The following is a 19,244-nucleotide window of genomic DNA, read 5'->3' on the forward strand; positions in this document are numbered from 1 at the left end:
AACTTTTAACATATTTTTTTTTTATTTTATACTATTAAAAAAAACTAGGAATGAATAAGTTTGTCGATTTCTCAAAAATATTTTATTTCCTAAGACCCTCGCAAACCCCTCCTCCTCCGTCGACGGCTCCGTCCAAAACCGAAACAGTGTGATTTCCATTAACCGGGAAAAGTTGTTCCCTTTTTCTCTTCTGAATTCGTCAATGGCGGCTTTACTTCTTCTCAATCGTGTTTCGCGAACTACTAGCTCAATCTCTCTCCACCGGGTCGCAGGAGCTCTGGGTTTCAATTCTCTCAATGCTCAAATTCACGGTGGCAGAATCTCTGGAACACTCTTTCGAGGTAGCCCTTGTTACTTTCTCTGGAAAAAAAGTCAAACTTTATGACAGAGTTGACTGTGGTTTCAGATCCAATTTTGGTTTTGAGTTTTGGACTTGATTCTTATTTGCTATTGTAAGAACTCTTGTTGATTGGGAACGTTATTAATTGCAAATATCTGATCTTTGTCTCCTCTTGGAGTGATGACATGACTTCTAGATTCTCTGTGGAGTTGAAAGATGATAACTTTCTTTTACTGATGGTTGAAAAGATAAGTTGTGGTTTATCATGAGAAACATGTAGTTGAATCTGCAATTTTATCCATGGAAACAGTGGATTCTGTTAAAACTGCATATAGAAATTTCTGTCATTTGATTTTTGGTTTCTCGCTTGTTTTTGTAGTGAGATCATTAGCTACTCTTGCTGAAGGAGCTTCTCGTTTTGATGAGATGGTATCTGTGAATCAGCGGAAGTTTTATCTTCTGGGTGGTAAAGGAGGTGTCGGGAAAACAAGCTGTGCTGCTTCTCTTGCGGTTAAGTTTGCTAGCCACGGTCATCCTACCATTGTGGTTTCAACTGACCCTGCTCACTCCTTGAGCGATTCTTTTTCCCAGGTAACGGTAACAGCTTTTGATTTGGTTCTCTATGTTTACTCTTGGATCGTGTTTTCAGGCATCAGCTAATCTCTTGTTTTGAAATCCAGGACTTGTCAGGAGGAGTCCTAAAGCCTGTTCAAGGTGTTGATTCTCCACTTCTTGCTCTTGAGGTGATTAAGAAACTATGTGTCTCTGCACACTCTTGGATACCTTGCATATGTTGCTGAGTTTTCTTCTCATGTTGAAACAGATAACACCTGAGATAATGAAGGACGAAATTAAACGTCAGACGGGCGATAAAAGTGTTAAAAATATGATGGATAGCATGGGGCTCGGAATGTTTGCAGGCGAGGTTCATCTTCGTTTTCTCTATTGTTGTTTTCAATCAAACCTCCATTATGATTGAAAACTTTATTTATTGTCTCAGATGTATTGTTCATTTTTGGTAGTTAGGGGACTTAAATCTTGAAGATATGCTCAACGCTGCCTCGCCTGGTATTGACGAAATAGCAGCTATTTCCAAGGCACGTATCCCTCTCAGAACTCCCCTGAAAAGAGAAAACTTTTCATGTTAATTACTAATGTTGAGATCTCATTCCAGGTTCTTCAATTTATGGAGGCACCAGAATACAGTAGGTTCACACGTATAGTTTTTGACACTGCTCCCACGGTTAGTTTTTAGTTCTTCTTCTAATTTTGTACTGCTCCTAGAGTATGGTGCATTTGCTAACTCTGATGATTCCAAATAATTTCTTGCAGGGACATACTCTGCGGCTTCTTTCCCTCCCAGACTTCTATGATTCATCCATTAGCAAAATAACTAAGGTTTGTGGATGAAATATAGCCTTGGGCTGTGGCTTGCTTACACAATTGATATGTTTAGCGTACTTGTTTCTAAATGGATTTTTTATTATTTAGCTCAAGAAGAAGATCACTGCAGCAGCTTCAGCCTTTAAGTCGGTCTTTGGCAAAAAAGAGATACAACAAAAAGAACTTGTAAGTATAGGTTTTCACTTGAACCGTTACTTCTCCTTCACCTTCTTTCAAATTCTGAACATTCATTGCTATAACAGCCTAACGAGTTAGACCAACTGAAAGAGAGAATGGAGAAAGTTCGAAATGTTTTCCGTGATGCGAACACTACCGAGTTTGTTATTGTAACCATCCCAACGGTAACACCATTCTTTTACTTGTTCCTAAGCTCATTAATTCGTATTAACAACACCTAGCTTGTAAATTATCTTCTTAATCTTAATTTTCGACGTTCTTAAGTATAATTTTGAATAGAAGTCTGGTCTTCTTCTCGAAATCTTGGGTATATTCACTCGATTATTGTCTTTACCTTTAGGTTATGGCAATAAACGAGTCTTCAAGGTTACATGCATCTTTAAGAAAAGAAAATGTGCCAGTCCACAGGCTTATTGTTAATCAACTTCTACCTCAATCTGAATCCGATTGCAAATTTTGCTCCATGAGACGAAAGGTAACTTTATTTAGCTCTGAACTTTGATTTAAATTCAGTATCAGTTTAGTAAATATAATAGGCATAGCCATTGCTTTTTTTACTTTAATGTGATATGGTTGTTGATATTTCAGGAACAAACGCGAGTTCTTGGACTTATTCAGAACGATACAGAACTTTCTGGGTTAAAATTGATCCAATCCCCATTGCTAGACGCAGAAATAAGAGGGGTTCCCGCACTTAAGTTCATGGGTGATCTCATTTGGAAATAAGAAAAATAATTTTTTTCAACTTTCGTTTCCAGTGCATAACAATAAGTTAAATTCTTCTGCTGTCCTAAGATCTGAAAATCTTGCTGATGAAAGGAAAACAAATTAACAATGTTATTAATTTTAAGCCAAGAAAGTAATGGAAGTTCTTGAAGGTTTTATCATTGCTTCTTCTATATACTTCTACATTTTTACTTGGTGTATAAAACAGAATCGATAGGAAACAAGTGATGATCTATGTTATATCTAAAACAAAAGAAAGATGTACAACATGAAGAATTACAGGTAAGAAAATCTTAAACTCTGATGATGGAGCTACCTATGAACAGCGTACCGGGGCTATTATCTTCTGCAAATGATGTGTTCTTTCTTGTAAAACCTTTGTGATTGCTCTATTTCCTCTATTGATTCTCTTCAAGAGTAGTTGACGCGTATAGGGAAGAAATTGGTATTTTTGAGTTTTCCCAGATTTGCAGGTATAGAAGGAAAGCTACTTCTTTTGGAAGGTTACCATACAAAAGAAAGCTGCACAGCGGCTCAAGATACCGGTTAATGTCAGGAAGATGAGGCAACGAGGGAAGTGCTTGATGTTGTATCCATTCTCCATCAGCGATCCACATCGAGTGATAAGCCACACTCCTTTATATCTGAAATATACACAGAAGAGTAAACGAGATGGTCTAAAGAATACAGAGATATGCGTTGCAATGGAGTTTTATAACAGGATAAGATCAAGTCTGCAACCTTTGAGCGTTTGATACCACAAATGCTTCTAGAGCCCATCTCGTGTAGCACAACTCTGAGATTGAATCTACGATTTTGTTGTCGTTTGTACTGGTGGCAATTAGAGTCAGCACCACTGGAAGTAACACTGACCACTGCACAAAGAAAAAGAGGAAGATGTGGTTTTATGGTCAAGAAGTGAAACAAAGCTTTTTGGTCTGAGTCTTTGGTTCTATCATCAACATTTTGCTCAATGATTGATTGGACAATGGACACTTACTAGTTGAGCTGGACCAGGTTCGAAGAGTATGGCCAGGGCATAAGCTATGCCAGTCACACAGTATACAAGACAGATTAGGACAACATAATTGTCTGTAACTGTTGATCTTGGATTGTTGAAGAAGTAGAACATGGATAGATAAACAAGCGGCTTAACAATGGTGTTGAAGTGATCAACTGTGTCTTTCGCTAGGAAGTAAGCCAGGCTACTCATTCCGGCTCGGCTTTCTCTCCAATAGTGTAGTTTATCCAGAGAGAAAGATCTTAATGCAGTAATCTTACACAAGAGAGCTGAAAAACCAGAAAATTGGTGAAAAGGGTTATTGAAGAAAGAAGCAAAGTTGTTGCAGCTTGAAAAGTTTCTACTTACAAACAGCAATGACTGTATATGTATATCCCATGGCACCAAATGTTTCATCGCTCACTTTAGCAAGCGTTCCTAAGCAGATACCAGCAAGTAAAAGTATTAGGTAGTCTACAGCTAGTGTCCTTGCTTCTCGCAGTCTTTGTTTACCTAACCTGCAAAGCAAACACATCGAGTTTAAGAAAAAGATTCTATGTGAATTGATTGAATTTTTCAAGTATTTGGAAGGGATCTACCTTCCTAAGAAGTATCTGTATTGCTGATACACACCGGGAACTTCTCTTTCGGATAAGTCACCTGAACTACTGAAGTTATTCTGCAAGTTATCTTTCTTGATTTCAACATTTGCTTTGACATCTTGCCAGAACTCTCCAGCGAAAGATGTTCCGTCTTCTCCTACAACGCTCCCATGAGCGCTTCCTCCGTGAGCAGAGTTCTCAGCGGAAGCAGAAGAAGCCATCCCTTCAATGCTTTTAAGCATGTCCATAGGAACTGGATACCCATTATGAAGCATCCATCTAACTGGAAGCTGCTTATAAGTAACTCCTGAGCTTGTGCTTGGCTTTAGTATACCTTCCAATATGTCAATGTAGTAATCAGGCGGATTCACACGTTCAGGAACAACGATCCCAAGACTCGAGAAGTATTCTTCAACTTTCTTGACTGGTCCTTGATAACATATTAGTCCCCCTTTTGCTAGAAGTATTAGATCATCAAACATCCGAAAAAGAGTATAGCTGCAGAGAGACACATGATGAATGAGAATAAGATCTAATAGTCTGTTTAGTAATAAAAAATGGGAGAGTATATATGTTGAACCTGGGTTGGTGGACAACCATACATATGTTTACTCCTTCAAGAGCTTCACGACGTAAAGCTCTGAGAAGTAACTGAGAAGATGAACTGTCAAGACCTGAAGTTGGTTCATCTAATATCAGAAGTGATGGTTCCATAACCATTTCAAGACCCACATTGACTCTTTTCCTCTGACCTCCAGAGATTCCTCTTTTTTCCACAGTCCCAACAAGAGAGTCTCGAACATGTTGCAGACCAAGTGACTCAATGACTCTTTCTACAACTAAAACCTTTTCCGGCTTTGGGAGATCTGCAGGCAACCTGTATGTAGTGACCAAAGGATTATGCATCTTGTTGAATCAGATGTTGAAACTTGAATTTCATTAAGAAAAATGTGGCTTACCTGCATCTTGCACTGAACCAGAGATTCTCCTCCACTGTCAAGTTTCCATGGACTATGTCATCCTGAGGTACAAAACCTATGATTTTCTTGTAGGATTGAATTGATTCAACTTTTCCGTTTACGAGAATCATTCCACTCATGGTGCAACCTGGTGCTTTGCCTGTCAAAGCTGTTAGGAAAGTTGTTTTCCCGGCTCCAGAAGGACCCATCACAGCAGAAACACGTCCAGGTGATAGTTTTCCGGTCACACATCTCATTAGATGTTTGTTTTTTCCTTTTAAAGTAATTGAAAGATCTTTAAAAGCAACTTCAATCGTAGGTCTCTTTCTTATATCAATATCATTAGCCATAGAGATAACTCCAGAGAAAGTCAAGTTCTTGTTCTGCTCCTGCATTGCTTTTTCCTTTTCAATCTGGCCATAAGCATACCTGAACATCTGGCTCTGTGTATGCAAGGCCTTGCCTTTTGGAGCATGCTTTTTAATGTTTTTATCACCAATCTCCAGATTAAACCCTTCAGGATCTTCAGGGTTTTGTTCAATGTCATGTAACATCTCTGTTAGTTTGTTCTTTTCCTTTTTCTTTCCCTTTTTCATGTCTGAGCTGCTTCCTGGCATTGGTGGTAAGGCAGCATCTGATCCAGGTTTTGCTTGGCTTAAACCTCTCATCAAATCAGGCTGTTTCATAGATTTCCTCCTAGAAAATGTTCGGGAAAACGATTGTTGCAGCTCGGTTGCATGCTTCTTTGCAATATCTTTGGCAGATTTCCATTTCTCTCGCGATTGCGAATCACGCACACTCTGCACTGCTTTTTCTCTGGATTTTGCCTGCCTTCTTTCTCTCGTCGCAAGCACTTGATCAGAACAGTTATATAAGATTATGAGCAAGAAACCTAGGCCGGCCTACATAGTACAAAACCAAGGCTCAAATGATTTTGCAGTAACCAACAGGTACATGAAACTAAGGAGAGATCAATTATGACTCACAAAAAGCATGATTCCATATGCTGTGATATTTTGATTTGTTGATCTTGGATTGCACGTTGCCAGCTTAAAACAATCTGCAAATTAATCAGAGAAAAGAGACCGTAAGTTCTCTGTTCACGTTCTTTGCTTCTCCTTCGTTATCTTTGATAGTAAGAAGTACTGTTGTTTGGACAAAAGAGATCACTCACCTAGTTCTGCAGTAGAACCTGTCCTGCAGTAATGTCTGGAGCAAACAAAAGATTAGTCTACCTGATTAGAGAAAATATGAATGTTGAAAGAAAGTTATGAAAATCATTCTTAGTTAGTTACCCTTTAGTACAAGGAAGCTTGTCGATAGTGGAAGGACAAAAGGATCCAGCTGAACAGAAGACTTCACTGCTACTACCAATATCAGCCCAAATATCAGCTCCACCACAAGTATGATTTGGCTGTCCAGAAGGAAGCTGGTAATGATATCTGCAAAAACAATAATCCTGCAGCTAATCTTACCATATGTTCAAGACAATCTTAGAAAAATGAACAAAAACAAGACTTACGGGTCGCATAATCCTGTTGTTCTGTTCAGCGTAGCTTCTGGACAATAAGCTCCCAAAGGACAAGCTTCACATCATAGTGAGAAAACAACATTAGAAATGGATCAGAAAATGATTCTCTCTCAATCTTTTTGAATATGGAAAAAGGTTAACTTACGGATCATGCATGTGATACCACGAGGGCAGAAGAAACCTGCGCAACAAGGCGCGCATTGCTGAGTTCTTACGGGAACATTCTTATCGTCTTTAAGGTCAACTTTCACATCTTTAGCAGTACGACAAGCCCATCCAGGCTCACATCCAGACATCCATGAAGATAGATTGCAGTTCTTGTTCGGTTTCAAGTAATTCGTAGCTCTCTTTGCACCTCCTAATAATCCATTGAAGTATATCCTCACTTCTGCAGCCGTACATATCCTCTGCATCATGTCACCTATTCTCAAACCAAAATGTATAATCTTACTTAAAAGTTTCTTCTTGTTTTGTCAATGAAACAGAGGATGTATAAATAATACCTTTTGTGGTTTTACCACATGCGTTTAAGAAATCTGGCTTTGTAGAAAAATTAAAGGCTTCGTTATAATCTTCTTTTCTGCAACAGAGACAATAACATGAATATCTTCAATGCTATAGGATAAGGTTAATGCCTTTTGATGACATTTTTTGAAACTAACACATTGGTAATGCAAAATCCGAGCTCTCTTTTGATGTCATCCTCAAAAACTTCGGTGAGATTCGATATTTTGTCGAAGACGAATTGGTTATAGAGACGATTAGCCGCGGGATTATCCAAGCTTCTATCTTCTTGACAAATCACTATTTCTTGCTGAAAAATCAACACGATAAAAACGAAAAACAACGGAACAAAATTCCCTCGAAAATATGAATTTCTCCTTCCCATCCCTGAAATTTTCCAAGAAAACAACGTTGCAAAGAATTGTCTTGAGATCAGGATGGATCAAGGAGACATTAGTCAATTGATTTTTTTTTTCCTGATTCGAGATAGAAAGAGAGAATTAGGGTTTGTTTTTTCTTTTTTCTTTTTGGGGAGAGAGATTGTTGTGTGTCTTGAGAGTCAAGAAATGGATGAGAGGAAGGCATGGCGATATATGAGGAGGAAAGAGACAGAAACAGATTTTAATTTGACCGTTTGACTTTCTCTAACTCTTGTCATGGTAATAGATTTTTCACCAAGGAATCATACTATGTAATTTTACAGTTACGGCTCTGTATTTTGATAAAGTTTATACTATGACCTCTACAGTTTTTACATGTTTCAGTTTGGTGCAATATGATGGAGAGGGGATTTCTAAATATATGTCAAAAAAAGATTTGTATTACTACAAAATATAAAAATACTAATTACCAATGTGTTCTCACGGCAATTTAATGATAATGGACAAAGATAAAGATAAATTTAAATAGGAAAGAGATTCAAATCATAATTCAAGTTGGAATAGGATGTTGAACGTAACGATCTATATATAATCCAAATTAAGATTGACTAACAAATTGTGTGATAAGAAAAGTTCTAAGTATTAACCATCATGGAGAAGACAGAAACGATGGCAAAGTGTACATGGTGAGTGGATCGGTGAATTATACTTTGTTTCTTTTCTTTTCATGTGGTTCCTATGGTTAGCTATTTAATTTCCAACTAATGGCTTGATTGCATATGTTATGTTTTTTTGGCATGGCAGGTCTAGGAAGCAAATACTTTAGGTCATCATCATGCACATACTCATCGTTTCGTCAGCTCTTGCAGCGTTCTTGTTCATAAGACTCAACAAGATCCTCTTGAATCTAGACCAAAATATATTATTGGCAAGTCTTTTGGCCTTCTTCTACATCAATGGCGCTTGTGTGGGACCCGAGGCACCCTCGGATTTCGCTTTCTTCTTAGCCGAATGCGTGAGTCATGCCTTTGGGCTTGCTCTCGTCGGCTTTCTCCTCTATATTATTTCTCCCCTACTCGCTCTTTGCCCTTTGCTGCGGCTGTCTATGTGCCGCAGAGGATGACTTGCAAGAAAACAAAACTAATCTACCAGTCTAGGCAGGCTTCTATATATTGTGATCTCCCGTTTTAGTCTTCCTTTTTAATTTTTGTGTACACATCTGATTAAAGTTTTATTTTACAACTTTTTGTTGGGGTTTAAACTTGTAGTGAATAATAATATAGGGGATTTGGCCAAAAGCTAAGCGTGTTTGAGTGTCTCAAGCTTTACCCTAGTAGCGAAAACGACCAATACATTATTCGTCAAGATAGAAATAATCGACCATGATATGGCCAATACATCTTTAATTTTAAGGTTGTGACGATGGGGTCAAAGACTCAAACAAAAAAAAAGATGGTTAAAACAAGCCCAACCTTTAATCACCCTCTGGAGTAGATCACTTATATTATCAGCACCAAACTTCATGATCTTAACATTATCAATCTTATAAACATTATTATATACAAATTGTGGAGTAAGCGCCATTGGGAACTTGAGAGAAAGAACATGCATGATCATCATACTCTCTCATACATGTACAAACTAATGCAATACCTTCTTCCCTTATCCCACATTTCCCTTTTACAAAACCGAGAAAATTGCGATTTGCAAACAAAATTTCATAAATTGGTTTATTTCGGTTTAAACATCGGTTTCGTTGGGCGATCCGGTTTAAGACGGATTGTTAATTATTATTGTCTGTTGAAAAATCAACAACTTCCTTTTTGCTGAGAAAACTGAAAGAAAGACACAAAATTGGTTTCGTTCTCTCTCACTGGTCACGAAAACCCCCAAATCCTCAATTTTGAGATTAATTAGGGTTTTCGATTTCTGTGATGAAACTAAGAAGAATCTCTCATTAGGGTTCTCAATTCTTCTTCAGAGGGATTTCTCATCTCTCTCTCTCATTGAGCTTGCTAAGCTGAAATCTGAGTTTGATAATTGGAACTCAGATTCCCATGTTGACCTCTTCTTGCTCTTCTTCGTCTCTCCTTCGCCATCGCCCAGCTCTCTCTAGTTCGCGTTCCAAGTTTAGGGTTCCTCGTCGAACCGTCTTCTCTCCTGCTCTTACCAAGATTTCCCCTTTAACTGCTTCTTCACCTTCTAAGTCCGCCAAGCACGTACGCTTCCTTTCTTCTTTTCTCTGTTTATCCTAAAGTATGAAACTTTGAATTGAAAGGACGTTTTTGTGTTGAAATTGTGGAATATTAAGAATTGTGGATTCAGTCTATATGACAAAGAGAGTGCTTTTTGATAAGGGTTTGCTTGGGTTACTAATAAGTTTAGGAATTTTGTGGTTTCTGAGGTTTTAGTAATCTTGTGATGCATTGGTTAGTAGTGACTGCTTTATTGCAAGAAGTTGATATTTGTTTTGATGCTGTAGCATTTGATTATATTGTTTACTTCTGCTTTGCAGATGAAGAATCGATATTTTGTCTCCAATGTATTAAACTTTGGTGCTATTTTCTGCAGAAATGGAAGATTTTGTGCTTTAGAAATGAGGATTCTGCTCCTGAGAATTCGGAGCATTTTGTGCCTGAGGAATTAGTTAAGCCAGATCAAGATTCTCCATGTACAGATAAAAAAGATTGGAAGGCAACTCTTCAAAAGGTAAGGCTCTCTGGACATTACTGGATACGTGTACACTTGAAGAAGAACTACTTCTTGTCTCTGTTTTAGTCTGATGATATTGGGGTCTGGTCTAAACTCTAGAGGTTAGGACTTAGGACTGCAGCAAAATATCATCTTTGGCAGTGAACTGTTATCTATTATCCATCATCCACTGTTTTTTGTTTATAGTGTTCTCACTAAAAGAATTTGAGGTTTCTTTTCATCTGGAAATGTGCCATACAAATTGATGGTATATTTAAGCTTTCTTTTTACTAAATGGGGTGAGAAAAATGCAAATAAGGAAACTCTCACAAAGACTTATTGATCGTGTGTTCAAAATATTGTTATTGGGTCTAAAAGGCACTTTGTTTCTTTGGTTTTCAGGCTGCAGATACAGTTTTGAAGGCCATTGGGACTCGTTGGAAGGTACCATGGACAGTCGAGACCATTGTACAGGTACCTACATCTTAATGTTACTCAACCTCCTTTGTATTACCGTATCAGATTCATAAATTTTACTCAAAACATTATTGAAACCTATCTGGATCGTTTACTCGATTATCTGATAAGAATGTCTATGAATGAGTGGAGTGTTATGGATATTGAGTCTGTGTAAGACGTAGTTTTTTAATGTAGAGACATTTAAACGTGGGCTAATATCCTTGACTTAATAAATGTGGACTACACGGTAAATGTGGACTACACGGTAAATGTGGACTACACGGTCTTTAGCCTGTATTAATTAAGGGATATAGGTTGTTGAAACAAGATAAACCTCAAGCTAATAATATTATAGATGCCTTGGATCATAAAGAAGATGCAAAAGAAACAGTAATGAGAAATGAGTTATATACCAAAGCTTTCCAATTTCACCTGTTACGCCCAGATTATTTGCTTTGTTAATCCTGCGATAATCTTTCGTGCCCCTAACATAAACTTTTTTAGGTAATGCTTCTGTGGGTAGCCGCTTTCTGGTTCATTGGTTCATGGATGATCCCATTCATGGCTCATATATCAGGTTTCCACAAAGAATCCCTAACATTTAGAGGCCAAGCTTTGTTCAGTCTGATAACCGATGTAACAGAAGGCCTAGCTGGGATTGCTATCCTCCACCGTTGCCTCTCCATGTTTCGTCCACTTGCAAGCGATTGGTTCCGCTTTACCCTCAAAGGAAACTGGCAACTAGATGTTATCATAGGCTGTTTCATGTTCCCTTTCGTTAACCGTCTCTCCCAATTAAATCTAAACCTCTTGCCACTCCCACCAACCTCAAGTCCGGTCTCACTCTCAAGTGTCGAGCAGTCGATAATGGCTAGAGACCCTGTGGCAATGGCACTGTATGCAGTTGTGGTATCAATTTGTGCACCGGTTTGGGAAGAGATAGTGTTCAGAGGGTTCTTGTTACCGTCTCTGACTAGGTACATGCCTGTTTGGTGCGCGATTCTTGTGAGTTCAGTTGCGTTTGCTTTGGCACATTTCAATGTGCAGAGGATGTTGCCATTGGTGTTCCTTGGAGTGGTTTTGGGTTTGATATTCGCAAGGTCAAGGAACTTGTTACCTTCAATGCTATTGCATAGCTTGTGGAATGGCTTTGTATTCATGGAATTGATGCGATGATGATGACTATCTTTTGTAGGTGTCTTGTTTCTTATTCTTCTTGTAATTGATTCAAATTATGATTTTAGCTTTTTATTTTTTTAATAAATGGACAGTTCAATTGTACAAAGATAAAAACAAAAATGGTAAAAAGGAAATTTCTAATTCTACAACTTTAGAAAGTTAATGATTGGTCCAAAAATAAGATTAAGCAGGTTTATACTTTGATTTTGTCTTTTCAAATTTCTCTTTCAATCTTTTCCGATCGATTGGACTAAGCTTCATCTTTGATGGATATGGAGCAAAAGATACGAAAACGACATACATTCACAATTCACACACTGACACACACAATGTATATATTAAGAATCAAGTAAAGAAACAAACAAGAAGTGCATGTCTTTGATTGACTTTCTCAATTAAGGTGGTAATATGAATTATCCGGCCCTTGAACTCAATTAAGGCCAACTAATTCTTCTTCGACCTTTAATTTAGTTTGCTAATACTGACAAACTAAAATCCATTACTGTTAACTTTTTACTATATTTTAAAATAGATTTTTCCACTAATCGTTAAAGGTTGAGATATTTAAATAGCATTGCCAATCTTTCTTCCTCTTTAGTCTTTTTTAGTTTATTATTTTTTTTTTATATATAAATCCGATTAATATTTAAATAAATATCAGGTTTACACATGTTCAGGAGCTTATATTATTCTTTATACATCCTTTTAGTGCCTTTGTTAACAACTTTTTGTTTCGTAATAAAAGATTTGAATAACTTGGTCTTCCCTGTTTTTCCGAGTCTATTTATATAAATTTTTGTTTTAACTTTAAGTACACTATGTATAGAAATCACTTTTGGCTGCTTATACATTTATTTATTTGCATATTTCTTCAATCCAAGAAGTGAATTCTACCAAATTATTTTAAAACTAGAGAGACTCGTGCCGACGAGCATCGATTTCCTCAGGATCACTAGGAATGTCGAATTCTGTCAGCCGAAGTCATCGCCGTCAAATCAGACAGATTAATGGTCAACATATATTACGGGGTCAAATCTTCGATCCATGTGTAATATATGGTTACTACACATGTTAGTTGGTTAGCTACAATGCCCACTCACATATATATATAAATATCACAAGTCGAATAAATCTATCAAGATTGGGGTACTTTCTTTTTCTAATCTCATAAAGTAGTTTCCTAGATCGATTTTCTAGATAGTGACCAAATATATAAGGTAAGTTGATTGATTGTATTCTTACTTGGCTGCTTATATGATTGTATATCGAATGACGAAAAAAAAAAAAAAGTATATCGAATCGAAATATTTTCATAAATATCGAATCATGTAATTTTAATATTTTAGACAAAGTTCGATTATAGATCTCATACATATATTGGAGAATCGCTTATTTTATAACATATAAACCTAAAGGTTAGGTTAGTGTTATTAACCTTTTTTTTTTGTCACAGGTTAGTGTTATTAATTTATTATCACTTTTTGTTACTATCCAAATTTAAATCATACTATATTGTATATTGTTGACAGAATATGTTTTAATTTAAATTAAGAAAATGTTTGCCTATGGATTTCGGATGGAAGACATTTAATACATGAGATTCTTTACAACTATGCTCAGTTTCAGTTTCCAAAAAAACAAAAGAACTATTAGTTTCCGTCCTACAAATTTATTTGCCATAGTAGTACATGACCAGACCAATATCTCTCATTTTTGTTACGAGATGGCACCATTCTTAACATTGGTTTAGAACACCTTTCGCAGTCTCTCATTGCCAATTTCCGATTAATTTTGTATCTTCATTTTTATTATTACTTAAATACTATCCTTATATGGTACGTTGTGGTCGAGTCGTTGGTGAGATATGAAAACACTCTTTTCGGGATTCGACCTTCCTTCGAAACAAAAAATCACATCTATATAGAAAATTTGAATTTGAGTTTCAATCCAATCAATTTATCCGGTAGTTTAGTGACATGTCAACTACTTCCGGATATTAGTCAAAATTTCCAAATTCGGATTAAACAATGTGATGACTCTTCGGAAAGAAATCCATTTTATAACATCTTAGTGTATTTTTACCAAAACTGACTGGATCAACGGATAAAATGTATAAAACAAAAATATACGATCGATTATAAAGAAGTTGGATGCTAATGCTTCGGTTTTCGATAAGATGTGATAGCCACTTTGGTACTAGGCTGTTGAAATATACAAAACTAAAAACAAACTTTTTAAAAGAGGAACAATTCAACAGAGAAAAAGAAAATAAAAACGATGAAGATGAAGTCAAAACGGAAAATGAAGATAAAGTCAGCGAAGCATGGCCTGATTGGTAACAGCTGTAGCTTTACATTTTTTGATGTAGAAATATGACTGTAGGTTTATTTGTTGTGGCTGTAGATTTTATTGCTGTAGTATTTTGGCTGTAGAATTTAAAATTTTGGAAAGTTGAAAATTATGCGCTTTAGGAAAAAAAGTTTTCTACAGCCAAAAAAATAAATTAAGGAAATATTTTGGCTGTGAGAAAAAAAATAAAAGCCAAAACTTCTAAAGCTTGTTGGATGTATTTCAAATCTTTAGAAATTTTGTTGCTTTGTAAATACTCTAAAGCACTTGCCAATTAAGCCCTTAATTAGCTGGAACTTTTGCAAATTGTGGTACCAATTTCTTAGTAATGGAGCCGAAATTAGTGGTTAGCCGATTATGAAATATCATCTCTTATTATCTTTATTTTATACATATAGTAACCCTTTTAATTTTTTTTATTGCTCATATAACCATATTATATAGACTTTTAACTCATTTTATAATATTCCCTCTGTTTCAAAATATATGATTTTTTAGATATTTGATTTTGTTTCATTTTATAGGATGTTTTACAATTTTCTAGGCAAATTATAAATGATTTGATATTTTCTGACTATTTAAATTCTGCAGTCTTTTATACTATTGGTTGAATTTTATTAAATCAGATATTAATGATAATTTTTAAAAGAAAAATTAAATTTCTTAAATAGGGTGTTTTCTGAAACAGAGAGAATACCAACTAGGAAATAAAAGTAGACAATTTGAGTATTAAATTTTATGGTGGGCGAAACAATCAAGAATAATCTAGTTGGCCATTAGCAACCAAACCACGAAAAATAGAAAAGAATTTCAGCTGCTTCATAATATGATCTGTTTGCATGCGACGAACAATAAAAACTTGACATGTTGTATAGTTGTATTTAAAGTAATTGAAACTACCTAACGCTTTTTAAAGTCATTTACAAATTACAAGACACGAAATTACGACAAAAACTTTTATTATAATTCAAACTTAAAAGTTAAAATAAGGGAAAAAGATATCTAGCTACACGAAATATGCTACAATACATGATCAGACATCCGAAGTTTAAAAATGTATCTCTAACTACACAAACTATATATATCACATGCCCACATATATGAATTATATGTAGTCATGTCGCCAACATCACAAACATTTTTTTCCGATACATTTTTCGCCGGAATCCGGTATTGACCAATTTGACCGGCGTTGACCAACATAAATATTCAATTTTTTTTTTTTTAGTTTTTTAATATTTAGAAAATTATGTTATTGAATCATTTATAATATTATATAATTAAAAATATATACAATATTCAATATAAAAATATTTTGTATATATATTCAATGCATTGGGTTTATAATTAGTTAGTTTTGATAATTACAAAACTAAACTAAAAATAAAATAAAAACCAATTAGGTAAAATAATTGTAAATATGAAATTTTCTATACTCTCTAGTCTAAAGTTTTTTGTATAATATGTTGTTAATTTTTTTGTATCTAAAATTATTACGAAAAATTCTTTTAATAATACAAAACAAATTAACAACATATTATAAAAAAAACTTTAGACTAGAGAGTATTTAAAATTTTCTATTTATAATTATTTTACCTAATTGGTTTTTGTTTTATTTTTAGTTTAGTTTTGAAATTATTGAAACTAACTAATTATAAAAATCAATGCATTGAATATATATACAAAATATTTTTATATTGAATATTGTATATATTTTTTTAATTATACAATATTATAAATGATTCAATAACATAATTTTCTAAATATTTAAAAAACTAAAATTTTTTTTTTTTTAATATTTTTGTTGGTCAACGCCGATCAAACTGATCAATACCGGATTCCGGCGAAAAGTGTATCGGAAAAAAATGTTCGTAATGTTGGCGACATGAATACATATAGTTCGTATATGTAGACATGCGATACATATAGTTTGTATAGTTAGGGATACATTTTTAAATTTCGGATATGTAGCCATGCATTGTAGCATACTTTGTGTAGCTAGGTATCTTAGTCCATTTTTCTTTTGCGTACTCTAACATGCAAAAAATACAGACTTTCTCTTTTGCGTAGGGAAAATTCCTAAAAAAAACCCCAACTATTTAATATTTGCCAGAAAAAACCTGAACTTTTTTCGATGCCGGAAAAAAACCCAAACTAATTTACCGCAGACAAAAAAAACACACGAACTATTTTGTTTTTCCAATTTCCTCTCGTCTCCGTTACAGGCGTTAACGCCGTTGTTGACGCCGTTACTATTTTTTGGGAAAATTCTTGAAAAAAACCCAAGTTATTTAAGTTTGCCAGAAAACTACCTGAATTATTTGTTCGTTGCCAGAAAAATACATAGATCAACATTTTTCTTTTCTTTTCTTTTTGTCTCCCATCAACAATGTAAGATGGTGAGAGCTAATAACTTTTATGTGTTATCTTGAACCTCATAAAAGTTTTCATTTTTCACTATTACTTATGACAATTAAATTTAAGAACAAAAATATACAAATAGATTAGTCGATTTTCAAAATTTTAAATTAGATTTGTTTTTGGATCTATTCAGAATTTACAAATTTTGGGACATCATCAACAATGGAACACTAAATTTCATAAGAGCCCCAATAATCTTGGTAGATCTTCAAAAATTCTCTACATAAATCGCAAAAAAAAAATACTCCAATCAAGCAAAATCCACCAAAATTAAAGGTAAAGCTAGCTTAATCAAACCAACTCAACGCTAAAAAAAACGACTAATCTAATTATGTTTTTTTTGTTCTAGTTAAAAAATTAGGGAATCAACTAATGTAATTGAGAGATTTGTTCTAATTGGAAAATTGAAAAATCGATTAATATAATTGTAGTGAGAATTTGTATGAGGTTCAAGAGAACACATAAAGTTATGAGGTCTAACCACCTTACATTGTTAATGAAATAAAAGAAAAAGAGAAAAATCTTGATCTGTGTATTTTTCTGGCAACAAAAAAATAATTCAGATATTTTGCTGGCAAAATTAAATAACTTAGGTTTTTTAAAGGAATTTTTCTAAAAATAGTAACGGCCTCAACGACGGCGTTAACGGCCGTAACGGAGATGAGAGAAAATTGGAAGAAAACAATAGTTCGGGTTTTTTTGTCAAGGGTAAATTAGTTGGAATTTTTTTCCGACATCGAAAAAAGTTCAGGTTTTTTTCTGGCAAATATTAAATAATTTTTTTTAGGAATTTTCCCCTTTTGCGCATGTTTTTGAACTTGAAACTTAGTGGTGGGGTCATTATAAGAACCAGTTACAAGCCACGTATAAGCGTAACAAATTCATATATTGAAATCTTCAAAACAAATTCAGGAGTTCTTTTCTTATAATGAACTGGACTATAAAAAATTGGAAACAACATAATTACCTAGACTTGTTTCTAAGAAAAAAATCTGTTCTTTTTATTTTTGGTAGGCAAAACTAAAACTTACAAGCAAAAATAATGATAGTCGTACTCCTAAAATTCCTGCAAAAGAAAAAGAAAAACACATTTATCACCTTTCCATTGTAAACTAGAAACCTTGATTTGGCCAGTTGTGTCCACATACATGATACATTTACCGACTTGTAGATTGTTCGAATCTGATATTAATGGTGTGAGCACATATTTGGAGAATCCCCCTAAAAACAACAAAATTGTAAGGATGATTGAACCCTTTTTTTTTTTTTTTTTTGATAACTCAGGGGAATCTCAGACCTATGGAGAGGCCCAGACTAATCCCCTTGGGGAGGTGCAGCCCACAGATAGACTCTCTCTCCGGGTATGCAAATAGGCCGAAAGCAAGGGCTCATATCCATGTGGCCAAGTGGAAATCTAACAATTGCGCGCTATATAAACTTCTGTGTTTGCAATGTTTGTTTTCTTTGTTCTCCTAAAGTTTGTTTTTAAATTGTGTAATTCTCAAGCTGATTTGTTTGATATTGATTGATATTGATTGATATTTTATTAGTTTTAATTGTACGAAACACATTAAAAAGACAAAAAAACCTATAAAACTCCCATAACAAATTTTTAACAAATAATTGAAAGGGTCCACTGATGGCTCTTAGTAAAGACATTCATGGATGTAACGTTTGGTTTGTCCTCTGACCCAAGTCATGGCCCTCTCCTTCCTTGTCCTTTTCGGTCTTTTTCTTTCCTTTTCACCCAGTCACCTTTGTCCTTGTTCTTTCACTGTAATTACAATTTTACCCCTGTTTTGATCGTCGTCTAATGGGTCCACAAGATGGCCTTTAACGATCAAGATGCCCATGAAACATTTTCTTCGTTTTTCCTAAAACACCCTTTGATCTAAGACCTGCTACAACAATTTGTACACGTAATTTACGCTGGAGATGAGGGCGAATTTCGTCATTTTAAGAAAGAATTATTGTCCCAGGAAGACTTATGAAAAAGTCAACACAGTTAAGTTTTGATTATATGAATCATGTGGCTGAATATTCAGTTAAGTTCGTTTTTAAAATATAAATATACTCTTTCCGTTTTATAATATAAGTCGTTTTAGGTAAAAGGACGACGATTAAGAAGATTTACTTTTTAAAAGTTTAACAAATTATAAAAAAAACTGTATAATATAAATAATCATAAAATATTAAAGTAATATATAATTTGCATTGAAACTCGAAAACGACTTATATTGTGAAACAAAAAACTTTATCCAAAACGCCTCTGTTGTTTTTATGAAATGTATAAATTTGCAAAGTACCATTTTTAATCTGTTTATGTCATTTATGTTAACGAAAATAAAAATAGAAATTTTTTCTGGTTAGGCAACATTGCTGATTTAACGATTTCGTATGTTTAAATTGAAGAGTGTATTGTGGATTTGTGGGTCATCTTATGATCAGTTCCTTTCTGTATATAATCACAAATCTGTGGGTCATCTCACTGTCAATTGTCAATGTGTTTTCATATTTTTAAG

General features: G+C 34.7%; 3 protein-coding genes across 3 annotated transcripts; 2 read left to right on the plus strand and 1 right to left on the minus strand.

Annotated features, from left to right (window-relative positions):
* The first annotated feature begins 72 nt into the window (after nt 1-72).
* On the plus strand, nt 73-2,808 carry LOC9302467 (ATPase ASNA1 homolog 2). Its single transcript, XM_021034798.1, has 11 exons — nt 73-341; nt 720-931; nt 1,021-1,083; nt 1,164-1,265; nt 1,363-1,437; nt 1,515-1,583; nt 1,673-1,738; nt 1,832-1,909; nt 1,987-2,085; nt 2,262-2,396; nt 2,510-2,808. The coding sequence occupies exons 1-11, from the start codon at nt 203-205 to the stop codon at nt 2,645-2,647; spliced, it is 1,176 nt and encodes a 391-aa protein (XP_020890457.1). The 5' UTR covers nt 73-202; the 3' UTR covers nt 2,648-2,808.
* On the minus strand, nt 2,791-8,166 carry LOC9300776 (ABC transporter G family member 28). Its single transcript, XM_002866347.2, has 14 exons — nt 7,402-8,166; nt 7,243-7,319; nt 6,885-7,160; nt 6,731-6,794; nt 6,504-6,650; nt 6,383-6,417; nt 6,195-6,268; nt 5,209-6,110; nt 4,830-5,126; nt 4,247-4,747; nt 4,017-4,165; nt 3,648-3,937; nt 3,389-3,522; nt 2,791-3,291 (listed from the first exon to the last, which is right to left on the minus strand). Exons 1-14 carry the CDS (start codon nt 7,626-7,628, stop codon nt 3,135-3,137), a joined length of 3,330 nt encoding a protein of 1,109 aa, XP_002866393.1. The 5' UTR covers nt 7,629-8,166; the 3' UTR covers nt 2,791-3,134.
* A 1,243-nt stretch (nt 8,167-9,409) lies between these two features.
* On the plus strand, nt 9,410-12,115 carry LOC9302468. Its single transcript, XM_002864654.2, has 4 exons — nt 9,410-9,842; nt 10,195-10,332; nt 10,717-10,788; nt 11,278-12,115. Exons 1-4 carry the CDS (start codon nt 9,681-9,683, stop codon nt 11,947-11,949), a joined length of 1,044 nt encoding a protein of 347 aa, XP_002864700.1. The 5' UTR covers nt 9,410-9,680; the 3' UTR covers nt 11,950-12,115.
* The last annotated feature ends 7,129 nt before the right edge of the window (nt 12,116-19,244 follow it).

This window comes from Arabidopsis lyrata, assembly GCF_000004255.2.
Source record: "Arabidopsis lyrata subsp. lyrata unplaced genomic scaffold ARALYscaffold_8, whole genome shotgun sequence".
Lineage (NCBI taxonomy): Eukaryota > Viridiplantae > Streptophyta > Magnoliopsida > Brassicales > Brassicaceae > Arabidopsis > Arabidopsis lyrata.

What these genes read in the sequence shown, in the direction of transcription:
- LOC9300776 (XM_002866347.2), bottom strand. Translation starts at nt 7,628, where the DNA reads ATGGGAAGGAGAAATTCATATTTTCGAGGGAATTTTGTTCCGTTGTTT. An exon ending in GGATTTTGCATTACCAATGT is followed by an intron (nt 7,320 to 7,401) that starts GTTAGTTTCAAA and finishes TCTCTGTTGCAG; the next exon opens with AAAAGAAGATTATAACGAAG. An exon ending in TGGTATCACATGCATGATCC is followed by an intron (nt 6,795 to 6,884) that starts GTAAGTTAACCT and finishes TATGATGTGAAG; the next exon opens with CTTGTCCTTTGGGAGCTTAT.
- LOC9302467 (XM_021034798.1), top strand. Translation starts at nt 203, where the DNA reads ATGGCGGCTTTACTTCTTCTCAATCGTGTTTCGCGAACTACTAGCTCA. An exon ending in TTTTTGACACTGCTCCCACG is followed by an intron (nt 1,584 to 1,672) that starts GTTAGTTTTTAG and finishes AATTTCTTGCAG; the next exon opens with GGACATACTCTGCGGCTTCT. An exon ending in AGATACAACAAAAAGAACTT is followed by an intron (nt 1,910 to 1,986) that starts GTAAGTATAGGT and finishes TTGCTATAACAG; the next exon opens with CCTAACGAGTTAGACCAACT.
- LOC9302468 (XM_002864654.2), top strand. Translation starts at nt 9,681, where the DNA reads ATGTTGACCTCTTCTTGCTCTTCTTCGTCTCTCCTTCGCCATCGCCCA. An exon ending in CTTCTAAGTCCGCCAAGCAC is followed by an intron (nt 9,843 to 10,194) that starts GTACGCTTCCTT and finishes TATTTTCTGCAG; the next exon opens with AAATGGAAGATTTTGTGCTT. An exon ending in CAGTCGAGACCATTGTACAG is followed by an intron (nt 10,789 to 11,277) that starts GTACCTACATCT and finishes AAACTTTTTTAG; the next exon opens with GTAATGCTTCTGTGGGTAGC.